The sequence below is a fragment of the Capra hircus genome, chromosome 2 (assembly GCF_001704415.2).
Source record: "Capra hircus breed San Clemente chromosome 2, ASM170441v1, whole genome shotgun sequence".
NCBI lineage: Eukaryota > Metazoa > Chordata > Mammalia > Artiodactyla > Bovidae > Capra > Capra hircus.
In genome coordinates this window covers 39,391,668-39,413,755 of record NC_030809.1, presented here as the reverse complement: position 1 = coordinate 39,413,755, position 22,088 = coordinate 39,391,668, and the positions used below count along the sequence as shown (strand labels likewise).

Below are 22,088 nucleotides of genomic sequence, written 5' to 3'. Positions count from 1 at the left end.
AAACTCCCCTCAACTTCCTTCTCCAAAATAGATAATGATGGGATGTGGAGCAGGCTTTGTCCAGGTCTGTAGAGCTGAAAGCTTGGGAAATGTCTTTGACTTGTTTCTTCCCCCAACACCCACATTTCTTGGGAGCTCCCAATCCCCTCCCGTCCTATTTTCTTTTCTCAGGATCCACCCCACTCTCTGCTTTCAGTGCCATTATCCCAGTTGAGATCTTCATCTTTTCACCTTGTAACTGATCTTTTCTCAACTGTGCTCACCACACCCTACCTCATTCCACTACTGTGCATTCTTCACAAAAAGTACCCAAAGTGTTATTTTTTTTAAATGAAAATATGGACATGGAACAACAGACTGGTTCCAAATAGGAAAAGGAGTACATCAAGGCTGTATATTGTCACCCTGCTTATTTAACTAATATGCAGAGTACATCATGAGAAACGCTGGGCTGGAACAAGCACAAACTGGAATCAAGATCGCTGGAAGAAATATCAATAACCTCAGATATGCAGATGACACCACCCTTTTGGCAGAAAGTGAAGAGGAACTAAAAAGCCTCTTGATGAAAGTGAAAAAGGAGTCAAAAAGTTGGCTTAAAGCTCAAGATTCAGAAAACGAAGATCATGGCATCTGGTCCCATCATTTCATGGGGAATCGATGGGGAAACAGTGTCAGACTTTATTTTTTTGGGCTCCAAAATCACTGCAGATGGTGATGCAGCCATGAAATTAAAAGACGCTTGCTCCTTGGAAGGAAAGTTATGACCAACCTAGACAGTATATTCAAAAGCAGAGACATTACTTTGCCGACTAAGACCCGTCTAGTCAAGGCTATGGTTTTTCCAGTGGTCATGTATGGATGTGAGTTGGACTGTGAAGAAGGCTGAGCGCCGAAGAATTGATGCTTTTGAACTGTGGTGTTGGAGAAGACTCTTGAGAGTCCCTTGGACTGCAAGGAGATCCAACCAGTCCATTCTGAAGGAGATCAGTCCTGGGTGTTCTTTGGAAGGACTGATGATAAAGCTGAAACTCCAGTACTTTAGCCACCTGATGTGAAGAGTTGACTCATTGGAAAAGACTCTGATGCTGGAAGGGATTGGGGGCAGGAGGAGAAGGGGACGACAGAGGATGAGATGGCTGGATGGCATCACTGACTCGATGAACCTGAGTCTGAGTGAACTCCGGGAGTTGGTGATGGACAGGGAGGCCTGGCATGCTGTGATTCATGGGGTCGCAAAGAGTCGGACAGGACTGAGCAAATGAATTGAACTGAACTGAACTGAACTCATGATCATGTCCCTTCCTTAAGTTTTCACTGGCTCCCTATTAACTTATATGCTAATAATACTAAACTCCTCAGCATACACAGAGACTCAATTGCCTAATATTCCCTTTTGTTCGATCGTTGGTGTTCTTTCCCTTTCTCTGTAGAATCCACATCTTACTATCTGTTTACCTAACCATTTTCCCCCAAGTAAACTCCTTGAGGGCAGAGACTTTTTTTTTAAAACCAAATTCCTATGGCTAGGATCTAGCAGGGTTCCTGGTACCTGCAATACAGTCAATAAATAAAAACTCAGGAGACCTAGTTCATTAGCACTGAATTTTAATTAAAATCGATAGTTTAGATGAAGAACAGGACTAGAATAGTGTTTACAATCAACTTCTGAAAAATCACATTTACATAAAGGAAATAAAAGAGGCCAGCAGAGGTCCAAAAAAAAGGTGCAGCTTGTATTATTGCACTTGGATGAAACATGCTGTTCAAGGTCGCAAAATACTTAGGCCACACAAGGCCAGGAGGAGGAGACAAACACAGAGGGCAACCCCCGCCCCCTCAGGTAGTATTTCTTCTGGATTCTCCAAGGAGCTCAAAAATATTTAGTATTTTTAAAAGATTCAACTAGAGCTCTTAACAAAGATGAGTCTTCAATACATTTTAGTTACAGCCATGCTCTTCATTTCAAATCATATGCAAGTCTAACATGCAGCTTCTACTGCAAATAATGAGATATCTGTTATATTAGAATGACGCAGGGCCCCAGGCCATGGAAAGCGAGAAAGGGAATGAATCTCTATACAATTTCAGGGAATAATACCGTGGCTATAGTTTATCCTTTTGAGCACTGTTGATTTTGGTCATTGATCTCAGCACATAAGAAAAAGTGACAGTGAGTACAAGTGGACATTAAAAATAATTCCTAGGCTATTAGTAGAAAATAAAATTTAAAAAAAAGTCCCCGGCCACGTTCACAAAGGTGGCATAACTGTATGCATAAGAAAAAGGCTGTAAACTTATAGAAAAGATAAACTCTGGCTTCTAAACAAATTACAAAATTGATTTTGCCTTTACCCTCGAGAGTTATAGAGAAAAATGTAAACCAGTAGACCCTAGTTACCAGAAAAAAAAACATCCTCCAAAGACAAGAAATGACCTTAAAGTTTGGCCTGGGCTAGTTTTAACTGCAGGTTCTCTCCGAGTTTATCCATGAACTCAAACGTATTCAAGTAGTCAGAACGTTGCACGCTAATAGAGGAAGGAAAAAAGAAGGAAATTTAGTTTGTCTCTGATCTGGTAGAGGAAAAGTCTGAGACATGCTGCTTAATGTAGCATTCTATTTATTTCTAGAAGAAAAGTGAGTAATGTTAACAAGCTACAAGTTTATGGCCGATGACTGCATTTATGGTTCAAGGGGCTGACCCAGGCTACAGGCAGTCTGAGTGGAGCCAGGCCAGACACACACACTCACAGGGGTTCCTGGTCTTGTAGCTTTAAGAGTAAAACTGCCCCAGAGCTTCATTCCGACTAATGCCTGGGAGACTGAAACCATCCTACTTCTTATTTCTCATTCTTCGTTAAAAGAACATATCCAGGTACAGTCATCTTTTTACTTATATCCCTACAAATTGTCACATGTCCTCAAACAAACAAACAAAAAACCACTCTGGTGCTCTTATATCCACCTTTGTCTTTCTTAAAAAACAAAAGACCATGGACTGGCTCTCATAATCCTGATGACAGGTGTCTATCCAACTAGGCTTAAAAGTAACACACTGATAGGAACATTTCAGACATTGTATTCTTGCTGAAAATTTAAAATAAGAAAGATGTAGTAATGGAGTATATCCCCATGACTGAGGTATACTGACCCTAAACAGAGGTCTCTGAGGACCCACAAATGAGACATAGGATTGGTGTTAGATTTTAATATCAATTCTTTTTTTAAAAATTAATTTATTTAACTGAAGGATAATTGCTTTACAGAATTTTGTTGTTTTTTCATTTCTTGACATGAGCCATAGTAGCCAGCTTTGGTTAAGGGAGGAAATCCCTGATCAGCAGCTAATTCAGCTAGGATACAGGCTTCCATGTTCTCAAAAAAGTCCTGGGCAAAACGATTATCTGACTGGTGGCTATAGATACTTAAGGAAGGGACTATGAGCAACTGGATGTCTTGTACCTGTGCTCCTTACTTTTCTTACTAAATTGAAGATAAAGAGGTGGAATAAAATAGCCTTGGAGGTCTCTTTGTTTCAAAATGTCTGTAATTTTGTTTTATGAAGCAGAACCTTGCCACCCAGTTGACTGCCAACTAGATCAGGGGTGAGCACACTACAGCTTGGCTCATGACCTCAGTCCAGACTGCAGCCTGGTTCTGTACACAGGGTTTGACTGGAACACTGCCACTCCCATTAGCTCTTGTATCACCACTGACTGCTTTCGCGCCGTGGAGGCAAAGTTCAATACTTGCCATACGTTCCGTAAAGCCTGAAATGTTTATTATCTGACAGTTTACAGATAATGTCTCCTGACTCTTGAAACCAGATGACAAATAATAATTCATGTAACCCCAGAAACCACTTAATGTTTTGAGCCCAGTGAGGATAAATGGTAATTTGACCACGGAGCTTACAGCATCTTATACTTACTTGGGTAAACCTTTAATACATGCAGCTAAGTCCTTGGTCATGAAGCCAGCCTCAATGGTCTCAATACAGACTTCTTCCAAAGCTTTTGCAAAAAAGCTGAGCTCTTTATTGTTATCAAGCTTAGCTCTGTGGGCTAAGCCTCTGGTCCAGGCAAAAATGGAAGCTGAAAGACAGGGGGAATTTAAAAAAAGCACAATTCAATCATGCTGATTAGAAATATTCCCAAGTCTTTGTTTGACAAAATAGACTATTTCTTTTGTTTAGGTGACTGACTTCATTGGATGCTATCCACATGAGCTTTAAGTTTCAGGAAATACTTTATCAAATAGAAATTTCAAAAAAAAAAAAACCTGCATTTTTGTAGAGGAAATGTTTTGGATTTTGCTAGACCTTTAAGAAAGCATATAGTCATGGTAGGGAACTTACTAATTTGGTAAAGGTCACAACCTCTTTTATCTCATCTGTACTGGTCTCTTCTCTTTCCAGGCTGTAATCTGTTTTTAAAGTACTGTTCTTGAGGACTTCCCTGGTGGTCCAGTGGTTAAGAATCCACCTGCCAATGCAGGGGATGTGGGTTCAATCCCCGGTCTGGGAGAATTCCACATGACATGGACACCTAAGTCTGTGTGCCACAACTACTGAGCCCATGGTCCAGAGCTTGTGCTCTGAAACAAGAGGAGCCGCTACAATGAGAAGCCCATACACTGCAACTAGAGTAGCCCCCACCCTCTGCCACTAAAGAAAGACTGTGCACAGCAACAAAGACCCAGCACAGCTAAAAATAAAAACAATTAATTAAAAAAAAAAGCACTGTCCTTGAAACTTAGTTAAAAGGGGTCAATGTGGCTTTAGATTCTCAGCCACATGTGATGTTTCACAGCAGCAAAAGAAAAGGAAAAGGAAAATGCTTGTTGATAACATTCTTCTCTGTAATATATATCCTCCCACAAAATGGAAAAGCATATATTGTGTATATTTTAGGAAACATATTAAAGCAGTTCTTATTGGTAGGACAAATGAGCTGTTAGGTGATGGTTTTATACACAAGGCATTGGGCAGCCAAAGGAACACAGGTTGGAGTCCCTTTGGAGATTTCTATTCTGGTTGGAAATCAATGTAGCAGCCGACACTATCTTACCAATGGGATTGGTGGACGTCTCCTGTCCTTTCTGGTACATTCGGTAGTGACGGGTGACAGTCCCGTGGGCAGCCTCTGCTTCTACTGTCTTGCCATCTGGACAAACCAGCACACTGGTCATCATGCCGAGAGAGCCATAACCTGTGAGCGGCAGAACATGAAGGACGGGATTCAAGTGCAGGAAGAGCACTGGGTCTCCCAGAGAGGAAAGACAAGGACTTCATCTTGACAGGACTCGGTGAACAAAATAAACATGAGTGCATGGAGTCATCAGTAATTCTTCTGCCTTTCAGAAAAGGCTACGTTTTTCCTCACTTATTTACTTCAGAGGCACCTGCTCATGGTCTGACTGCCTGTATTCCACCCTAGTTCCATGACTTCCTAGCTACTGTGGCTCAGTTTCCTTACCTGTAAAATGGGTATAGCAGGGCTTCCCTGGTGGTACAGTGGATAAGAATCCACCTGCCAGTGTAGGAGAAGCAGGTTCAATCCCTGGCCCGGGAAGATCCCACGTGCTGAGGAGTAACTAAGTACAAGTGCACCAACTACTGAAGCCTGTGCTCTGCAGCAACACAAGCCACCACCGTGATAAGCCTCCACTATCCACAACGAGAAAAGCCTGCGTGCAGCAATGAAGACCCAGCGTGGCCCAAAACAAAAATCAATAAACAAATCTTTAAAAAAGGAGGGGGGGAGAAAAGTAAAAACACCTACTTCATAGGGCTGTTGTGAGAATTAGATGTATATGCATATATTCATGACTATATATGAAAAGAAAACACATTCTTATTCCTTAGAATACTACCCTCCAGAGAATAAGAGTTCAATATATCACTGTTATGCTTATGTGCAGATACTCTGCTATTCTGGGAAAATAAAGATTCAGGAGTTTTCTCCAGCCACCAAGCTGCTCACAGGCTCACGCAGGACTGGCAAGAGAAAGCTGGTTAAAACAAAATAGGATGGATCCGAGCACCTCCCACTCGCTCCTGCTCTCTTTTACAGCCTCACCAGAACGATTCTGTTCTGTGGTTTCCTAGTCAGAGAACCAAATTACAACTTTTAAGTCCATGTAATTGACTTTCCTTCTTCTATTAATTTTTGCTTATACTCGAATTCAAAGAACACTTGTCGCCATTTTTGCTACTTCCCAATAGAACCTGTGGAGTTAACAATGCAAATTTATAATAGGCTGCTACCTTTTTTTTCGGTTTGAAAGTAAGGAAAAAAACTTTATAAAATTCTTTGAGTACAATTAGCAATTTCTGTACCGAATTAGCAGCTCCTTTCCTATCACTATGTCGGTATGAGGCTTCAGTAGAGGCTCAAATATTCACTGACTGGAGATGTTTGGGGCCATATCCATGGTGATAGTCTATTTATCCATGAGACACTAGTTGGTACCACTGTCAAAACTGAGGACAGAAATATAACGTTTGGTTTGAGTCCAAAGTAGTTCATGCCTCTAGAAAAGAATGCATGTGAGGACAGCTCTGCTGCCTTTTAATCTGCTATGCTGAGGTCACCTTTACCTGCAGGCACTGCCCAGACACAGTCTTGGTTCCAGGTATCTTATCAGTGCATGGCTGGACACTGCACTGCAGCACTCTTGCTCTGAAGTCCTTTGAACCTCCACAGCTTGACAATAACATTTGCGATATCCCTCCAGATACCCTCTTATTGCCAGGAGGACATTTAGAAACCATGAGATGATCTGAGCCCATTCTAAGAACCCTGCTCTCTTTGCTTTGTGATGGAATTATCACAAAGCAACACTCCTTTCTCTGCTGCATTCAAACGACTGTGATGACCTCCCAGGTGGCACTAGTGATAAAGAATGCGCCTGCCCATGCAGGAGACATAAGAGATGTGGGTTGGATCCCTGGGTCAGTACAATCCCCTGGAGAAGGGCATGGCAACCCACTCCAGTATTCTTGCCTGGAGAATCCTATGGACAGAACAGCTTGGCAGGTTATGGTCCATAGGGTCTCAGAGTCGGACACGACTAAAGTGACAACACAGCACGCAAGAGAAACAGAAGGAGGGTAAAGAAAGACCTGGGTAACTCATTTATCTGACATCAAAGTCATCTTTAACCAGGCAGATCTACTAATTTTCAAACTGATAGCAATGATTAACTTTTCGCAACAGAAAGAAAAAGTAGTACTTCCTGGGGGAAAGCAAATGCAACCGAAGTGAACACAAACATTCATCAGGGAAATTCAGTGCACACCACTTCACGAGTAACTGAAACTGAAGGACAGCTTAGCACTGAGGAAGGCAGGGAAGGGAGAACTTTTGCTCCTCTGGTCCCTATCTCTGGCATGAAGCTCCTGGTTTCTGCAATGTCTGCTGCTTTGCTTGATTTCATGTGTTTAGAGCTAAGCAGTAAACACGTGTGTTTTACGTGGTATGGAACAGCTGTCAAGGCTGGCAAAAGTGGCGTGATTTGTACCAGTTGTGGGATGAACAGGCTCTTGGGAGGGAGGTCCCTTGGTTATGAGATAACCCTGGCCCCTTCTCTCCTGAGTCCCCTAGTTTTTTACATGCTTATTGGAAGGCAGGAAAAAAGAGCGATTTTCAGATTAGGTGATTGGGCTGCTCATTGGAGGCAGTGAAACTTAAGGAGGGAAAAGGGTTGAGATGTAAACTGTGTTAACATCTAAGGCTGGAGATTCAACCCCACTGAGTTACTTCCTGGGCACCCCTGAGAGAAGTCGTCTACCCAGTCTGATCTTACTTTCCTCATCAGTCAGCTGAGAAGATGGACCTGAATGTCTTGCAGTGCTACCATTTCATGAGCTTTACCAAGGGCTATAGCATCCCTCTTCCCACACCTGGGCACCACCTGTTGGCCGCAGGCCAAGCCCCACCTCCACTTGTCCTCCAGCTCCTTACCTTGGGCCACGGAGTCCGACTGCACGTCCCCATCATAGTTCTTACAGGCCCAAATGAAGCCCCCCTCCGATTTCATAGCTTGGGCCACCATGTCATCAATGAGCCTGTGCTCATACCAGATATTCTGAGCTTCAAACTCAGATTTGTACTGCCTGAGAAAGAGAAGAGAACAATAGACAAAGGAAACTGGTTTTGTTGGGATACCATGTGCCTCTCTGAAAGGCTGAAGGTGGGGCTGGAAGCAGCAGGTTTTAGTAGAAGCAGCGCAGATTTGGGGATCTGACAGACATGGGCTGAAATCCCTGCCCATTCATTTTCTAGCTATGAAACTCCCATTTCCCCATCTGTAAGGGTGATTTCATCCACTTGGCAGAGATATGAGAATTAAGCAAGACAACAGTGTTCCAAGTATTAATACTACTTCTACAGTTTTCAATATACTACTCACCTGTTTCTTGGGATTGAGCTTGCCTTAAAGATTTATGTTAAAAAAAGAATATAAGGGGGTAGAGAAAGACTATTTTACTGCCCAGTATCATTCAGCAAACTAGGACAGCTTCCAGGTTTGATATAGATAGGGAATGGAAGGAGGTATTAAAATGTCTTGGGAAGGATACCTAAAATCCCAGCCCTGGTCTGAACGCTTGTATCTAAAGGGAGGAATGCCATCTTAAAAGTTAACAAGTACTCAAGTACTGTTGAACCTAAAATGATTATAAATGTAGACTTAAGTTCAAATGACTCCATTAAAGCAAAGTTTTATTTATTTTCTTCATTTATATTTAAATTATTGGTTGTGCCCCACAGCTTGCAAGATCTTAGTTTCCTGACCAGGGACTGAACCCACACCTTTTGCAGTGAAAATGTGGAGTCCTAACCACTGGACTGCCAGGCAATTCCCAAAAGGAGAGTTTTAAATCATAAGAGTGGGCTTCAGAAAGAATGGAAATGGGGGTCTTCCCTGGTGGTCCAGTGGCTAAGACTCTGAGCTCCCAGTGCAGGGGGCCCAGGTTTGATCCTTGGTTGGGGAATTAAATCCCATGTGCTGCAACTAAAGATCCTGCATGAGCAACTAAGACCTGGTGAAATAAATAAATATTACAAAGAAAGAAAATGGAATAGGCCCCATTTAGAAACTTACACACATGAAAAATCAGAACTTTCTATCACTAACAGGGTACATTCACTCACACATTAAATAATCCTGGCTCTGAAAAAAATGTGGGACCTTTATCTGAAAACACATTCCCCTTCTAAAAGCAACTCAAGTGTTTTGTTTCAACCCTTGCTAAATCTCAGTTCTGTCTTTATCTTAATGAGATAGTGATGGTTTTCACTCAATTTGTCCCAGAGTCAAAGGGATAAGCATACAAATTCTATACTATAAATGCCGCCATTTGTGACCAAAAAAAGGAAAAAAGAACTGTAGTTACTTGTCATATATCTCCTGAAAGATGTCTTTAAAACGTCCATCGTATTTCTTCAGAATAGTGTTTTTGGTGCTCAGATACAAAGGCCAATTCTTAGACAAAGCCATCTGGAAAGAACTGTGTGCAAAATCTTCGATTGACTTATCTTGATTGAACATTCCCATGGCAACACCACCACTCTCTGTGAGGGGAAAACAAGAAAAAAAAAGGAAGGTAAATAGGGTACAGCTGTAGCAAGTCTAAATCCACCCCTACCACCAAAATAGCCTGCTTCCAGCTCTCATGTCTGAGTTTAGGCTTCCAATTTCAGTATTCCATGAGTTTCTGAGACATGTAATTGGAGGAAAGACAATTCTAGGTAAGGACATTCTAACTTGTTTTGAAAGGCCAATACCCATGAGAAAAACATGGTCTTTTGGATCCTGAAATACCAAGAACTGATATGAACCAGAAACACACTGAAGAAGGGGTATATAATTTTTAAACTCTTTTCACACTTTAAAAAATTTCAAGCATGTCTTTTAAGATTTAAGTACGCAGTCAATCTTCAGTCACTAAGGATACATTTCAAACAAGGAATGAAAATTCTTGTCATTTCCTGGAGGATACTGAAAGTTGGTTTTGCTTTGGCAGAAATAATCATGTGCCATGTAATCACTGGTGTTTCACAACTCTTACTGTTTGAACTCTGTTATTACTGAAAGCTAGAACTTGAATCCATGCTACTGTCCAGGGCCAGCCTGGGGCTAAGGATGAGAGGTGCGGAAACTGGCAGAACTAGATTCCTTTAAAATGATATGACTTAGAGGAGGCAAGAAGAACAACAGCTAGGTAAATTTTGAGATTTTGTTTGGGTGAGTTCTTTTAACAAGCTTAACAATGGGGAAAGTCTGTTCTTTCAACAATTTTTGGTTGGGATTTGCCATATTGAACCTTATTAGGAACAGCAAAATCGAGGGAAGAGAAGAAGTGAAAAAAAAAAAAAACAACAAACCAAAACCCAAACAGTTCACTTTCACAAAATAAACACTCAGAACCAGAAAAAACTTCAGCAAATAAATAAAAAAGCCATTTTCAAACACAAACCCTGCCAGAGCCAAAGCGTAGGACTACATAACAGACAATTTGGGGCTATTAACATTTAATTTATGTAATTTGCACATAACAGATTCCTGTCAACCTTTCCTCCTTGTTTTGAGATGCATAATTATCTACTTGTATTTTCTATTAAGTGAATTAAGTGGCTAATTCCTTTTATGCCACTGGAGCCAATGACATTTTTATGTTAGGTTTTGAGTCCTGTGGAAATACTATAGATTCAGGTTGCATTTTTAGGCAGCCACATAACTAACTTTAAAAAACTGGTGATAACGTTGTCTAAATGGCCTGTTAAAAAAAAAATGAAAAATACAAACATACCTGTGAAGTTATGTACTAGGTATACCGTTTTGGGGGATCCATCGCTTGGTGTATAGGATATCTCTACTTTTCCAGGCCCCGGCACAACAAAATCAGTTGCTCTATACTGTACAGGGGGGAAAAAGAAAATAAATCTCAAAACTGTCCTAACAAGAATTACATGAAGGGAAAAAAAAAAAAAAATCATAGACTACAGAGCTGGAAGACACCCAGACAACAGTACAGTGTGGCCCAACTTTCTAATTGAGAGATGGAGATAAAGAGGTCCAGAGAATTCCCAAAGCTAGTTAGTAGGAGTACACATTGGACATCAGTATTTATCAGGTGCTTACAATGTAAGGGGCAGTTTTCTAAGTACAGATATGAGTATGAAAGAGAGTAACAAAGTCTTCCCTCTTACAAAGCCTATGACCTAACAAACCCATACAAAAGTGAAGCAACATTAAGAGCTTTCAAATGTCAACAGCAGGCATAGATAAAAAATGCAACTGGAAGATGGAGGAAGAGAAATGACCATAACCTGGAGGTCAGGGAAGTCTTCTCTTGGGGGCTGACAATATACCAACTGTAGCACTGAACATGGGCTTCCCTGGTGGCTCAGACGATAAAGAATCCACCAGCAATGTGGGAGACGTGGGTTTGATCCCTGGGTTGGGCAGATTCCCCCAGAGGGCATGGCAACCCACTCCAGTATTCCTGCCTGGAGAATTCCCACAGACAGTGGAGTCTGGTGGCCTACAGTCCGTGGGGTCACAGAGTCGGACATGACGGAGTGATTAAGTGCAGCATGGCACCGAAGATGATGTTGAGAGTGCTAGCGCCTGGTCCTCACTAGGAGACACACTTTAAGTGATTAACCTGTATCCCACGTTATCTCATTTGATTCTTCCACCAATCTTACAAGGGAGGAACTATGATGTAGTGCAAATAACCCACTTAGGGTCTGGTCCTTGGACCTTCAGGGCTTGTTCTCTTCATGAACATCATTCTACTAAGGCCCAGCCCAGGACTTGCCCATAGAAAGCAATCATTCTGGAAGCAGCTGCAGTAGGCTGATGAAAGTAGGCTGATGCAGTAGGCCCTTAAGAAAGGGCCTTCTAAGGACAGCTACCTTGGTTACAGGTAAGGAAAAATATGCCCAGCCCACACTAGGCATATGTCAATCTTTGCTGTCTTCTTCGATGGCTTAGATTAGAATACTTTCAGAGTCAGGTACCAGCAGATGCCAGTCAAACTTATTTATCTTTGTTTATAGCAATATTAAAGACAGCTGAAAGAACAGCTGTCAGATAATGACAGATTAATATCTATTCTATGCAGAATATTTCTGATATTTATTGGTAGTAACTGGTTCTCATTTCTCAAAAGGTGTCAAAGCACCATAAATGCTTTCTAGACGCTTGGAATTTTCAATCTAGAAGGCTAGAATGACCATTCTTCCAGTGATTGATGCCACAATAATTTTTAAAAAAGGGAAAAGGAAAAAAAGGCTATAACTTAGGGCCATGTTCCCAGGACTAGTGAGTTTGTAGCAATCTCATCTACATTCCCTCTTCTGAGCCTCTGAGTTATCTGTGAAGGGAACTGCCAGGACGAAGGGATAGCCTGAAATACACAGTAGAACGGACAGAGAGTGGTCTGCTCTACCCATACTATTTTCAACGATGGTGACATCAAAGCCTCTGGGTGTCAGGGACAGAGACTCTTGTTTTTAAGGCTCTTGTACGACATGAGCTGCTTTCTATGAAAGTCTGAAACTTTAGTTTCAACAGAGAATTTTTAGTTTAGTTGGTAATGTTTCTGTTTAATTTGGCAACAAGCCTACTTGTACAGAAGTATAGAAACTAGACTTTTCTTCTTCCCCCAAGGAGAATGTTCTGAAGAGACTGCTTTCAACTACTGAGTTAGTTGGTCCTTTTATGCATGAAATAATCATGTTTAATATAATCTTTGGTAGTTCTCAATTCTGTCTGCACATTAGAATCACCTGGAGAGCTTTAAAACACCATGGAACTGAGATTTAGCTAGTGTAGGGTGGGAGAAAGGCATTGGAATTAAAACAAAAAAAGCTTTTTTTAAAATGGCAATGCAAAATAAAACAAACACCAAAAAACCTGTAAAAAGATCCTATTGTACAGCCTGGGTTTGGCTGAACCACTGATTCAGTTAAACCACAGGAAATTATATGAAAATGACTTTATCATATGGTTTAACCTAATAAAAAGACAAAAAAAAAAAGCCTATTAAAAAGTCATTTATAGTGAGATAGGTACCTATAAGTTTATCTGAATTTACTTTTATCTAAATGTCTACGGGTGTGTGTATATATACACAGATATATTCATTTTTCAATTCTATACATCATTTGTGGGCTTTCCTGGTGGCTCAGGGATAAAAGATTCTGCCTGCAGTACAGGAAACACGGGTTTGATCCCTGGGTCGGGAAGATCCACTGAAGAAGGGAAAGGCTACCCACTCCAGTATTCTGGCCCGGAGAATTCCATGGACAGAGGAGCCTGGAGGGCTATAGTCCACGGAGTCACAAAGACTTGGATATGACTGAAGTGACTGAGCACATACCTCACTTAATGGAAGCAGACACCAAAAGAGAATAAAGCAAATATAAATCAGAACTGCTGGGCAATCAAAAGCCACGAGAAAAGAACATGGAAAGTCAAGTCATGCCAACACGACTTACTTGATCCCCATAAGCATGACGACCTATGATAATGGGTTTTACCCATCCGCTCACGAGCCGGGGAATATTTTTGCAGATAATAGCTTCCCTGAAGACAGTGCCACCCAGGATATTTCGGATGGTGCCATTCGGAGACTTCCACATTTGTTTCAGCTTGAACTCCTCCACTCTCTTCTCATCGGGGGTGATGGTGGCACACTTGACACCAACGTTGTACTTCTTTATAGCTTCTGCAGCGTCCTTGGTGACCTGGTCATTGGTGGCATCGCGATTCTCTATGCTTAAATCATAGCTGGGAGGGAAAGGTTGAAAGCGTAACTTTTCCAGACACACCTACAGGTGACTGAAGATACTCCCCTTCTATCCCCATGCACAACTCTATGCATGCTGATGGTACACAGGGCCTGCCCTGCAGAAAGTGAAGGCTCCATACACACCTAAATCTGCTGAGTTTTAGCACTAGTGTACCCTTGACACAAAGATGGCTGCCAACTAAAAAGACCTCTAAGAAGGGCTAGACCGCTGGGCCACACTGTGTTGTGGGAAGCTGTTGAGAAGGAAATCAAATAAAAACCACTGTACCCTTTTCTCTCGGCCTACTCTTTATCACCACTTTCTGCAGACCTTCTTCATCTGATTAGCATAAAAATGCAAACCTAAGTATTATTTTCCCCTTAGAAAATATTGTGCTCTCAAAATAAAGCAGCTGAGGACTAAAAGGATTTCTTGCAGTTTGGCACTGAAGTGGTGGGAGTTACAGCTGAGACAGTCAGTGCCAAAAAATGCTAATAACTATTAAGGCCAATTAGCTGTATATTGAACTTTTCCCTAAATCTCAGGCAAGTCTTTCTCCTGGAAACAAGCCTGAAGTTTATAGAATAATGGAATCCAGCAATAACTTTATATAGCCCACTGATTTATAGCTTAAAATACACCAACACCCAGACTGCAAGTTATTCAGAGTGTGAAAGAAAGCTGGTTGTTCAGAGCAGAGAAGAAGACTGTAAAACTTTAAAGTAGGTAATAGTTTGTCAAAACTAGGAAAAACAAAACAGTAATGTAACAGTTTATTTTGTTCTCCAAGGCTTAAAAAGTTTTCTAGTTTTTTCAGTTTTCAAAATTTGCTGAATTATCAAGCCCCTCAATCTCTTGTTTCACTTCTGGTATTTTCCTTCCTTTAGATATCCCACTCCTTGTGATGGAAATGCAAAAGGGCATCCAATCTGGTGATATATTTCCAAATAAAAATAATTCCAAGCTGCTTTAACTGTTCGCACCTCCTCCCTCTCCTTGAGGGTCTATTGTCAATCTGTATTAATTGTCAACCTCCAGACCTCCTTAGGATATGCTTCCTTCTTAATCTTGTAAGGGGTCACTTTGTAAGCACAGCCATGGATTGTGTGTAAATTTTCAACATGACCTATAACCCTTTGTCTCAAAAAGTTACATAACTGCTCTTTGACCCCAAGTGGGCAGAATGGTCCTCAGAGCTTTCTGAATGACTGTCTCTTGGGCTATAATACTCAAGCTGACATGAATACAATTCTCCCTTTCTTTCTTAGATTATTAATTTTTTTTCCATCGGCACTAAAAAAGATACTCTTATCTTCTGACTTAGGAAGTGCTGAATATCTATAAAAAGTCCACTCTTAACTCAAACAGCAGTAGTTAGCAATATTCACGTTCACAGGAAACATTTTTCATCAGAAGAAGCTTACAGCACATCAGTGGATTTTTTTGCTTCTAAGCGAAAAAAAAAAAAAAAAAGAATAAATGGTCCCAATCACTGTCTAGACAACAGAAAATAAAACAAACAAATCATTGCACTCACCTCAAAAAGAACCAATCATGTAATAATAATAGCAACCTTGGAACTACTTACACTTGTTTAAGTCTCCAAATATTTTTTAGTTTTTAGTGACTAAAAACTAGTCACTCTAGTGACTCTGGTGATTCTGCCTTCTAGGTATAATGACTGTCCTTTAAAGCTCCTTATGCCTCTAGGCTAAAGAGAATCTTTGCAGCTATTATCATGGGAACTGTTCTGCAAATTCACCTACTGCCATGTACACGAAAGTCAATCAGTTGTGTCCAACTCTGGGACCCCCATGGACTATATGGTCCATGGAATTTTCCAGGCCAGGATACTGGAGTGGATAGCCTTTCCCTTCTCCGGGGATCTTCCCAACCCAGGGATCCCACCCAGGTCTCCAGCATTGCAGGCGGATTCTTTACCATCTGAGTCACCAGGGAAGCCCTTATTCAACAGCTTAGCTACCAGAAGGCTTCCCTGGCCTTCACTATCTCTTGGAGCTTGCTCAAACTCGTGTCCATTGAGTCAGTGATGCCATCCAACCATCTCATCATCTGTTGTCCCCTTCTTCTCCTGTCCTCAATCTTTCCCAGCATCAGGGTCTTGGACACAAATGGTTTAGGGAACTTCTCCTGAAAGGTGGGGATTTTATTAGATAACTTCGAGAATTCTGTGCTATAATTGTATAAAATGCAGAAAAGACAAGGAATGAACAGGTAAAAAGGCCCACTGACTAGTTAAGCAGAGTGGCAGAAAATACTTTATCCTTTAGAAAGGACAAAACTGTGTTAACTACATTCTTTACTGATTTATTAGAGGATTCCCAGGCAGCACTAGTGGTAAAGAACCCACCAGCCAATGAAGGAGACGTAAAAGACGTGGGTTCAATCCCTGGGTTGGGAAGATCCTCTAGAGGAGGGCATGGGAACCTACTCCAGGATTCTGCCTGGAGAATCCCATGGACAAAGGAGCCTGGCAGACTATAGTTCATAAGGTCGCAAAGAGTCAGACAAGACCGAGCAACTTGGCATGCAGCTCTGTTCTCTTCCCCTCTGCAAATAGTACCTCACGTTACTCTTGGCCACTGATTTATTACAAACAAAACCCTCGCAGGAAACAGAGGCTTGGAAAGACCTGAGAAATCACTTTGCTGACATCCTAATTCTTCTCTTCTGAACAATGACAAGTTCAATATTTCTAGTATTATGTTAAAATTAAAGATTCATTTCATACATATTTGAAACCCAGTCCCCCTAAAATTGAGTTCCCTTTGGAGTTTATAATTAATCTCTCTATCTAAAACTCTTTCCTTTGGTCCCCTCTGACCTCCATCCTATATTAATTTAACGTCAACCAGACTCAGGTAACTAACATTGCTATTGTGACAACACTCTGAATGACTATAATTATGATTTAGGTATCATCAGTAACAACAGAATCAAGTTGTTTCTCCAGGGAGAAGATCAGCCCCTGAGCCATGAGAATGTAAACTGGATGCAACCTGACTTCCCTGAAACTAACATTTAAGAAAAGTCACAGAAATTTCACAATTTTAAAATACCCTCAAGCCTTCCTGGAGAAGGAAATGGCAACCCACTCCAGTGTTCTTGCCTGGAGAATCCCAGGGACGGGGGAGCCTGGTGGGCTGCCGTCTATGCGGTTGCAGGGTCGGACACGACTGAAGTGACTTAACAGCAGCAGCAGGCTTTCCCTGGTGGTCCAGTAGTTAGGAACCCCCCTGCCAATGCAGGGAACACAGGTTTGATCCCTGGTCCAGAGGATTCCACGTGCAGCAGGGCAACTAAGCCCATGCGCCACAACTGCTGAGGCCCTGTGCCCAGACCCTGTGCTCTGCAACAAGAGAAGCCACTGCTATGAGGGGCTGCTACATCCTCGCCAGAGAGTAGCCCCTGCTCGCCATAACTAGAGAAAGCCAGTGTGCTACAACAAAGACCCAGGGTACCCAAAAATATAATAAAAACGAAAAGACAACTCAAAGATCAAGTTGGAGTGGATCTGAGACTTGTCTCTACTCCCTACTCAGTGCCCTGAAAATAAACCCTTACTTTGCTGCAAACAACTACTGTCAGAGCTGCTCTCTGCACAGGGGCACACCAGTTCTACGTTTTGTTTGCATATAAGCTCGCCCAAAGCTTTATTCACAAGATATAGTGGTATCTATGCAAAAAAGTGACTCATACCCTGAAATCACACGGATTATGCTTTCTGAGTTTGCTGCTTGGCAAAGTGACTCATTTACCTGTGCAGGTCCAGGTCCACGTAGGGAAAAATGAGTTTCTCTTTAATCAACTCCCAAATGATTCGTGTCATTTCATCTCCTTGCATCTCTACCACAGATCCGCCTTGGATTTTGTGAGACATGTTGACTTCAATAAACCTCTAAGAGGAAAAAAAGATAAGACACATACCTCATCATTTGTTTCATTACCATGTAAAAGCAAAATACAATTTGGTGATTACTAAAAAGAACAATTCATAATAGCATGATTGCACAGAAAGCTAGTAACAATTACATTAACCATTAGAATTGAATACATTCTCTGTATAAAGCATTGTGTTACATGCCTCTTGTGTGATTTCTGAGTCAACAGTCACAACAACCCTGTACGATGGAAACTGTTTTTCCATTCTACTTTGCTAAAAGAAAGCAAGCTTTCCAAGGCCATCCAGCTAGAGCGTGGGGGAGCTGGAGCCTGTCACATGCCCTTAATAATGTCAATCACTATTCTTTATTCTTGACTGTTGGTTTGTCTTATCAAATGGGATTATTTCCAAAATATCATGTTTATTTGAACACTTCTATCCAACGCCTCATTGTGCTAGGCCTTTAAGATGCACAGAATGACGGGCACTACTATTTCCCCTCTTTTAAGAGGCTGTTTTGGTTAAAACAACTATCCTTAAGAAGATTCAACAAGTTCTAGTGACCCATTTTAAAGAAAATTTAATTAAGTCTTTTTACAAGTGAAAGATGAAGAATTCCTGGTGGAACTCTATTTTCCTAGAGACAGTAAAAGATAGTGGTGGTGATACACTGAATACAAAGTGATTTCTCAATTAGAGCAATCTGTATGTATAGAGATGTATGTTTTCCTGGTAGGTCAGAGGTTAAAGCGTCTGCCTGGAATGCAGGAGACCCGGGTTCAATCCCTGGGTTTGGGAAGATCCCCTGGAGAAGGAAATGGCAAGCCACTCCAGTACTCTTGCCTGGTGAATCCCATGGAGGGAGGAGCCTGGTAGGCTACAGTCCATGGAGTCACAAAGAGTCGGACACAACTGAGCGACTTCACCTTCACTGCTCAGAACATATCCCTGGCCTGTCCTTGGTATCCCAGCTCCTAGACTATTCTTCCAGCCATTAGTGGGCAAAGGCAAACTGCCAATGGGTGGGATAGGGGATTGGAGTTGTTCCAGGAAGAGGTGTCTTCCTGGGATGTGGGGGTAGCAGATGCTAATCCATCTGATTCCCAGAGACAGCAGGGCTACACCCTATGGACGCGCTCAGTCACCTCCCACTCTTTGCGACCCTTTGGACTGTACCCACCTGGGCTCCTCTGTCCATGGGATTCTCCAGGCAAGAATATTGGAATGGGTAGCCATGGCCTCCGGGGGATCTTCCTGACTCAGGGATTGTACCCGTGTTTCTTATGTCTCCTGTATTGGTGGGTTTTTTTTACTCTAAGTCTCACCTGGGAAGCCCTTTGTAAAAAGTGAAAGTGTTCGTTGCTCAGTCACATCTGATGCTTTGGAATGCATAGACTATAGCCCGCCAGGCTCCTTTGTCCATGGAATTCTCTAGGCAAGAATTCTGAAGCAGGTTGCCATAGGGCTTAGGCTTAAAGAAAGGGATGTTTCCTTAGAGTAAGAGGCACTGAGCCTGCTAAAGGTATCTGTTCCCTTTCACGGTGCTTTAATGAAACTATTTCCCCCCCTAGAAGATAACAACAGATTGCTTTTATTCTATTAATTTACAGTTGAGGACTGAAAGGAGAATTGACTGTAAAATATTATTAAGGAAGAGGTCTATAAACATCTCAAAAAGTTGAGTTAAAGTTGTCTGGCCTTTATATTTTTAAATGTAATGATTGACTGTGAGCTTCAGTTCCTCATAACAAGCCAAGATATATTCCTAACCTCTAGGCCCATTTTCACTTCCCAATTTGCAATTCTGGGATTTTGCTTATTATATTAGTATTTAGGAGGTTCTCTAGACCATTACTGGGGGACCATCTGGAACTCAACTAGAATAATGAGTCAGCTACTTCCCATTTGTAATTTCAAGTATAATTTAAAGTACAGCTTAAAGTATATGATTTAATCACACTGATCCCACAGTCACATCTGTATTATGAGCAAAACAAAAACAGGCAGCAAACTTATCTCAGTTTTGATACATTTCCAAGGCCATATTCCTATGAAGTATTATGCAAGAGTTATGACTTGGCTATTTTTCTTTAACGGCAAATACAGTTAATAAAAAGTCATACAGCAAACTTGAAATTTCAGTAATAAGTGATAATGTTTTTTGGTTAAGCAAACACTTTCTGATTAATCTTTCTATATTTCATAATGCATAACTGAAACATAAAAGGTTTTCTTCATGATACTTACCCATTACATTTTTACCATCTTTTAATTTAAAAAGTGAAGCTTTATTGTAGACCCTGGGTTACTACACTGTAGGACACTATTTTATTTCTTCTAGATTTGAATCCTATGAGGGTGGGCTTCAGATACCACTGAATTCACTTTCTACTCTAGTCCCTCAGATCTTTTGTCCCCACCCAAACCCTGATTTCAGAAGGAAGGCCTTTTCCAACAAGCTAGTTCATTTATGGAGCAGCTGAATTCCAATCTCCTGACACACATGTGCAATGCTAGAAAATAAACCTGAACTAACAACAAAGTAGTTTAAGAAAAGCTGCTTGCGGGGGTGTGTGGGGGGTGAGGGTGCTGAGTTCATGAACAACACTAATTTCTGTGCAAAAAAAAAAAAAGTGTCTTGCAGAGAAGACTCTAGACTGAAAGAAACAAGGAAACAGTTGCAATTTATTGGTGGAAAAATTCCTGAGTCATTCCCTTACAGGGCCTCCGACCACCTCCAAGACCTCCACCAGTTAAACGCAGTATTGCCATATGAAAGAAGGGGGAGGAATTACTTATTCTCACCTTTACAATTTCTAATCACCCCAACTCCTCTCAGTCTCGCAGACTCAGCTTACCTCCTAAAACAAAACAAAAAAACAGAGACAGAGATAAGGTACAAGGCACTCCAGCACTCTTCTCCGGAGAATTTAGCTTTTTTTTTTTTTTTAAGCCGGGCAGCCCGGTTTATCTGTTTTAAAGTACAGTGCCAAGTGCACCCTAAGGGGCAAAGGGCAGTTTTAGGTCCGCATGCACTTTCCAAATACAGTATAATAAATACCCCTGCTTGCACACGGAGGAGGGCGCGTCCGTGGGCGCGGCCCGGGTTCGTTGTCCGTTAGCTAGTCTTGAGGTTTGTACGTCCTTCGGGGACCAGCCGGCTCTTGGCCTGCATGCGTCTTTGTGGCCCTTGTGCAACCGAAGCCAGCTGGGTTCCTCCTTCCACGCCCGACCCTTCCCTCCTGAGCGCAGGGACCTTTAACCCCTCTCCACCTTAACTTGAAATGCCGACGGCGACATTTCCTCCACCCCCGGCAGCCACCAGGTGGCCTACCGACCGCCCCTCGCCGCCCCCTTAAAGCTCCCCAGGAGGACGCCTCCAGCCCGCCGCACCGCCAGTCCCGTCGGCCCCAGTACCATGCACACGCTCAAGTCCTCCAACAGCCGAGGCCGCACGTCTTCTTCTCCCTAAACCCAAGACTTCGTCTTCCACAAGTCCCTGCATCCTCCTACCGCCCGATTTTTTCTTCTGCTGCAGACACGGCATTCCATCCGTCACCGCAGGCCACCTCCCCCTGCCCAGTTTGACCCTCCAGCGGGCCGCCTACACAACCAGGCATCTAGCACGTCTTTCTCCCATTTCCTTCTCCCACGCCCACTACCTGGATTTTTTTTTCCGCTGCCTTGCGACCAGGACGTGCCGCTAAATTTCCCCTATCATGCTCAAGATCTGAGCGTCCTTTTCCCCACACTAGCCACTAACAGCCTTCTCGCAGGAGCCAGAGACCGGGGCCGCCCCTCGAAGCCTGCGGCTACCTGCGGGGAAGGTACGTTGGCGATGACTCGGGAGCACACAGTCACTCAGTGTCCACTCTGGCAATCCCGGCTGGAGCCCAGCTGTTCCGGCTTCTCACCGGGCCTCAGCAGAAACCCAGAATCTGGCCACCCAGGCAGGTCTTTTTCTCTTCCCGGCTTTTGTCCAGACCCGGGCCCGGCCCCCTCAGCCCACCTCCCGGAGCTCCGCCCCCGAGCCCCCGCCAATCGCCGCGGGCCGACCACCCGAGATGGGCGGGGCCATGGGGCGGGGTGGGTCCTTCCATTTGGGGCTAATCCGCGGCCCCGCCTTCCTTGCGCTGGGATGGGGAAAGGCGGGGCCAGCTGCGCGGCTGGGTTCCGCCTCCGCCCCTCTTCTGCTGAAGAACAAGCTTGCCACCTGCAGGCTGGAGCGTTGGGCGCGTCGGCGCTGGTATTCTGAATCCCACGCCACGAAGGGGCGCCCCGGGCTTTGTAACAAGCTAGGGTCAGGCTGAGTGAGTTTCTAGGTCTCCAATAAAGACAAACCGGAGACTTGGACCTCTCCTGTTCCTGGCACGCT

General features: G+C 42.7%; 1 protein-coding gene across 4 annotated transcripts; it reads right to left on the bottom strand.

Moving 5' to 3' along the window:
* Positions 1,592–21,707, bottom strand: IDH1 (isocitrate dehydrogenase (NADP(+)) 1, cytosolic). 4 transcript variants are annotated; one of them, XM_005676446.3, is made up of 10 exons: positions 21,530–21,707; positions 20,519–20,574; positions 17,589–17,728; positions 13,516–13,807; positions 10,818–10,923; positions 9,402–9,579; positions 7,969–8,120; positions 5,071–5,211; positions 3,933–4,095; positions 1,592–2,529 (listed from the first exon to the last, which is right to left on the bottom strand). In XM_005676446.3, the coding sequence occupies exons 3-10, from the start codon at positions 17,708–17,710 to the stop codon at positions 2,439–2,441; spliced, it is 1,245 nt and encodes a 414-aa protein (XP_005676503.1). In that variant the 5' UTR covers positions 17,711–17,728; positions 20,519–20,574; positions 21,530–21,707; the 3' UTR covers positions 1,592–2,438. The 4 variants fall into 4 exon arrangements, with proteins under 4 accessions (XP_005676503.1, XP_017915708.1, XP_017915719.1 ...); XM_018060219.1 differs by lacking the exon at positions 21,530–21,707 and adding an exon at positions 21,376–21,395 and having other exon boundaries at positions 2,120–2,529; XM_018060230.1 differs by lacking the exon at positions 21,530–21,707 and adding an exon at positions 21,131–21,150 and having other exon boundaries at positions 2,120–2,529.

What these genes read in the sequence shown, in the direction of transcription:
- IDH1 (XM_005676446.3), bottom strand. Translation starts at nt 17,710, where the DNA reads ATGTCTCACAAAATCCAAGGCGGATCTGTGGTAGAGATGCAAGGAGAT. An exon ending in CCTAGTACATAACTTCACAG is followed by an intron (nt 9,580 to 10,817) that starts GTATGTTTGTAT and finishes TTCCCCTCACAG; the next exon opens with AGAGTGGTGGTGTTGCCATG. An exon ending in TGTATTAAAGGTTTACCCAA is followed by an intron (nt 2,530 to 3,932) that starts GTAAGTATAAGA and finishes TTCCTCTATTAG; the next exon opens with CGTGCAACGTTCTGACTACT.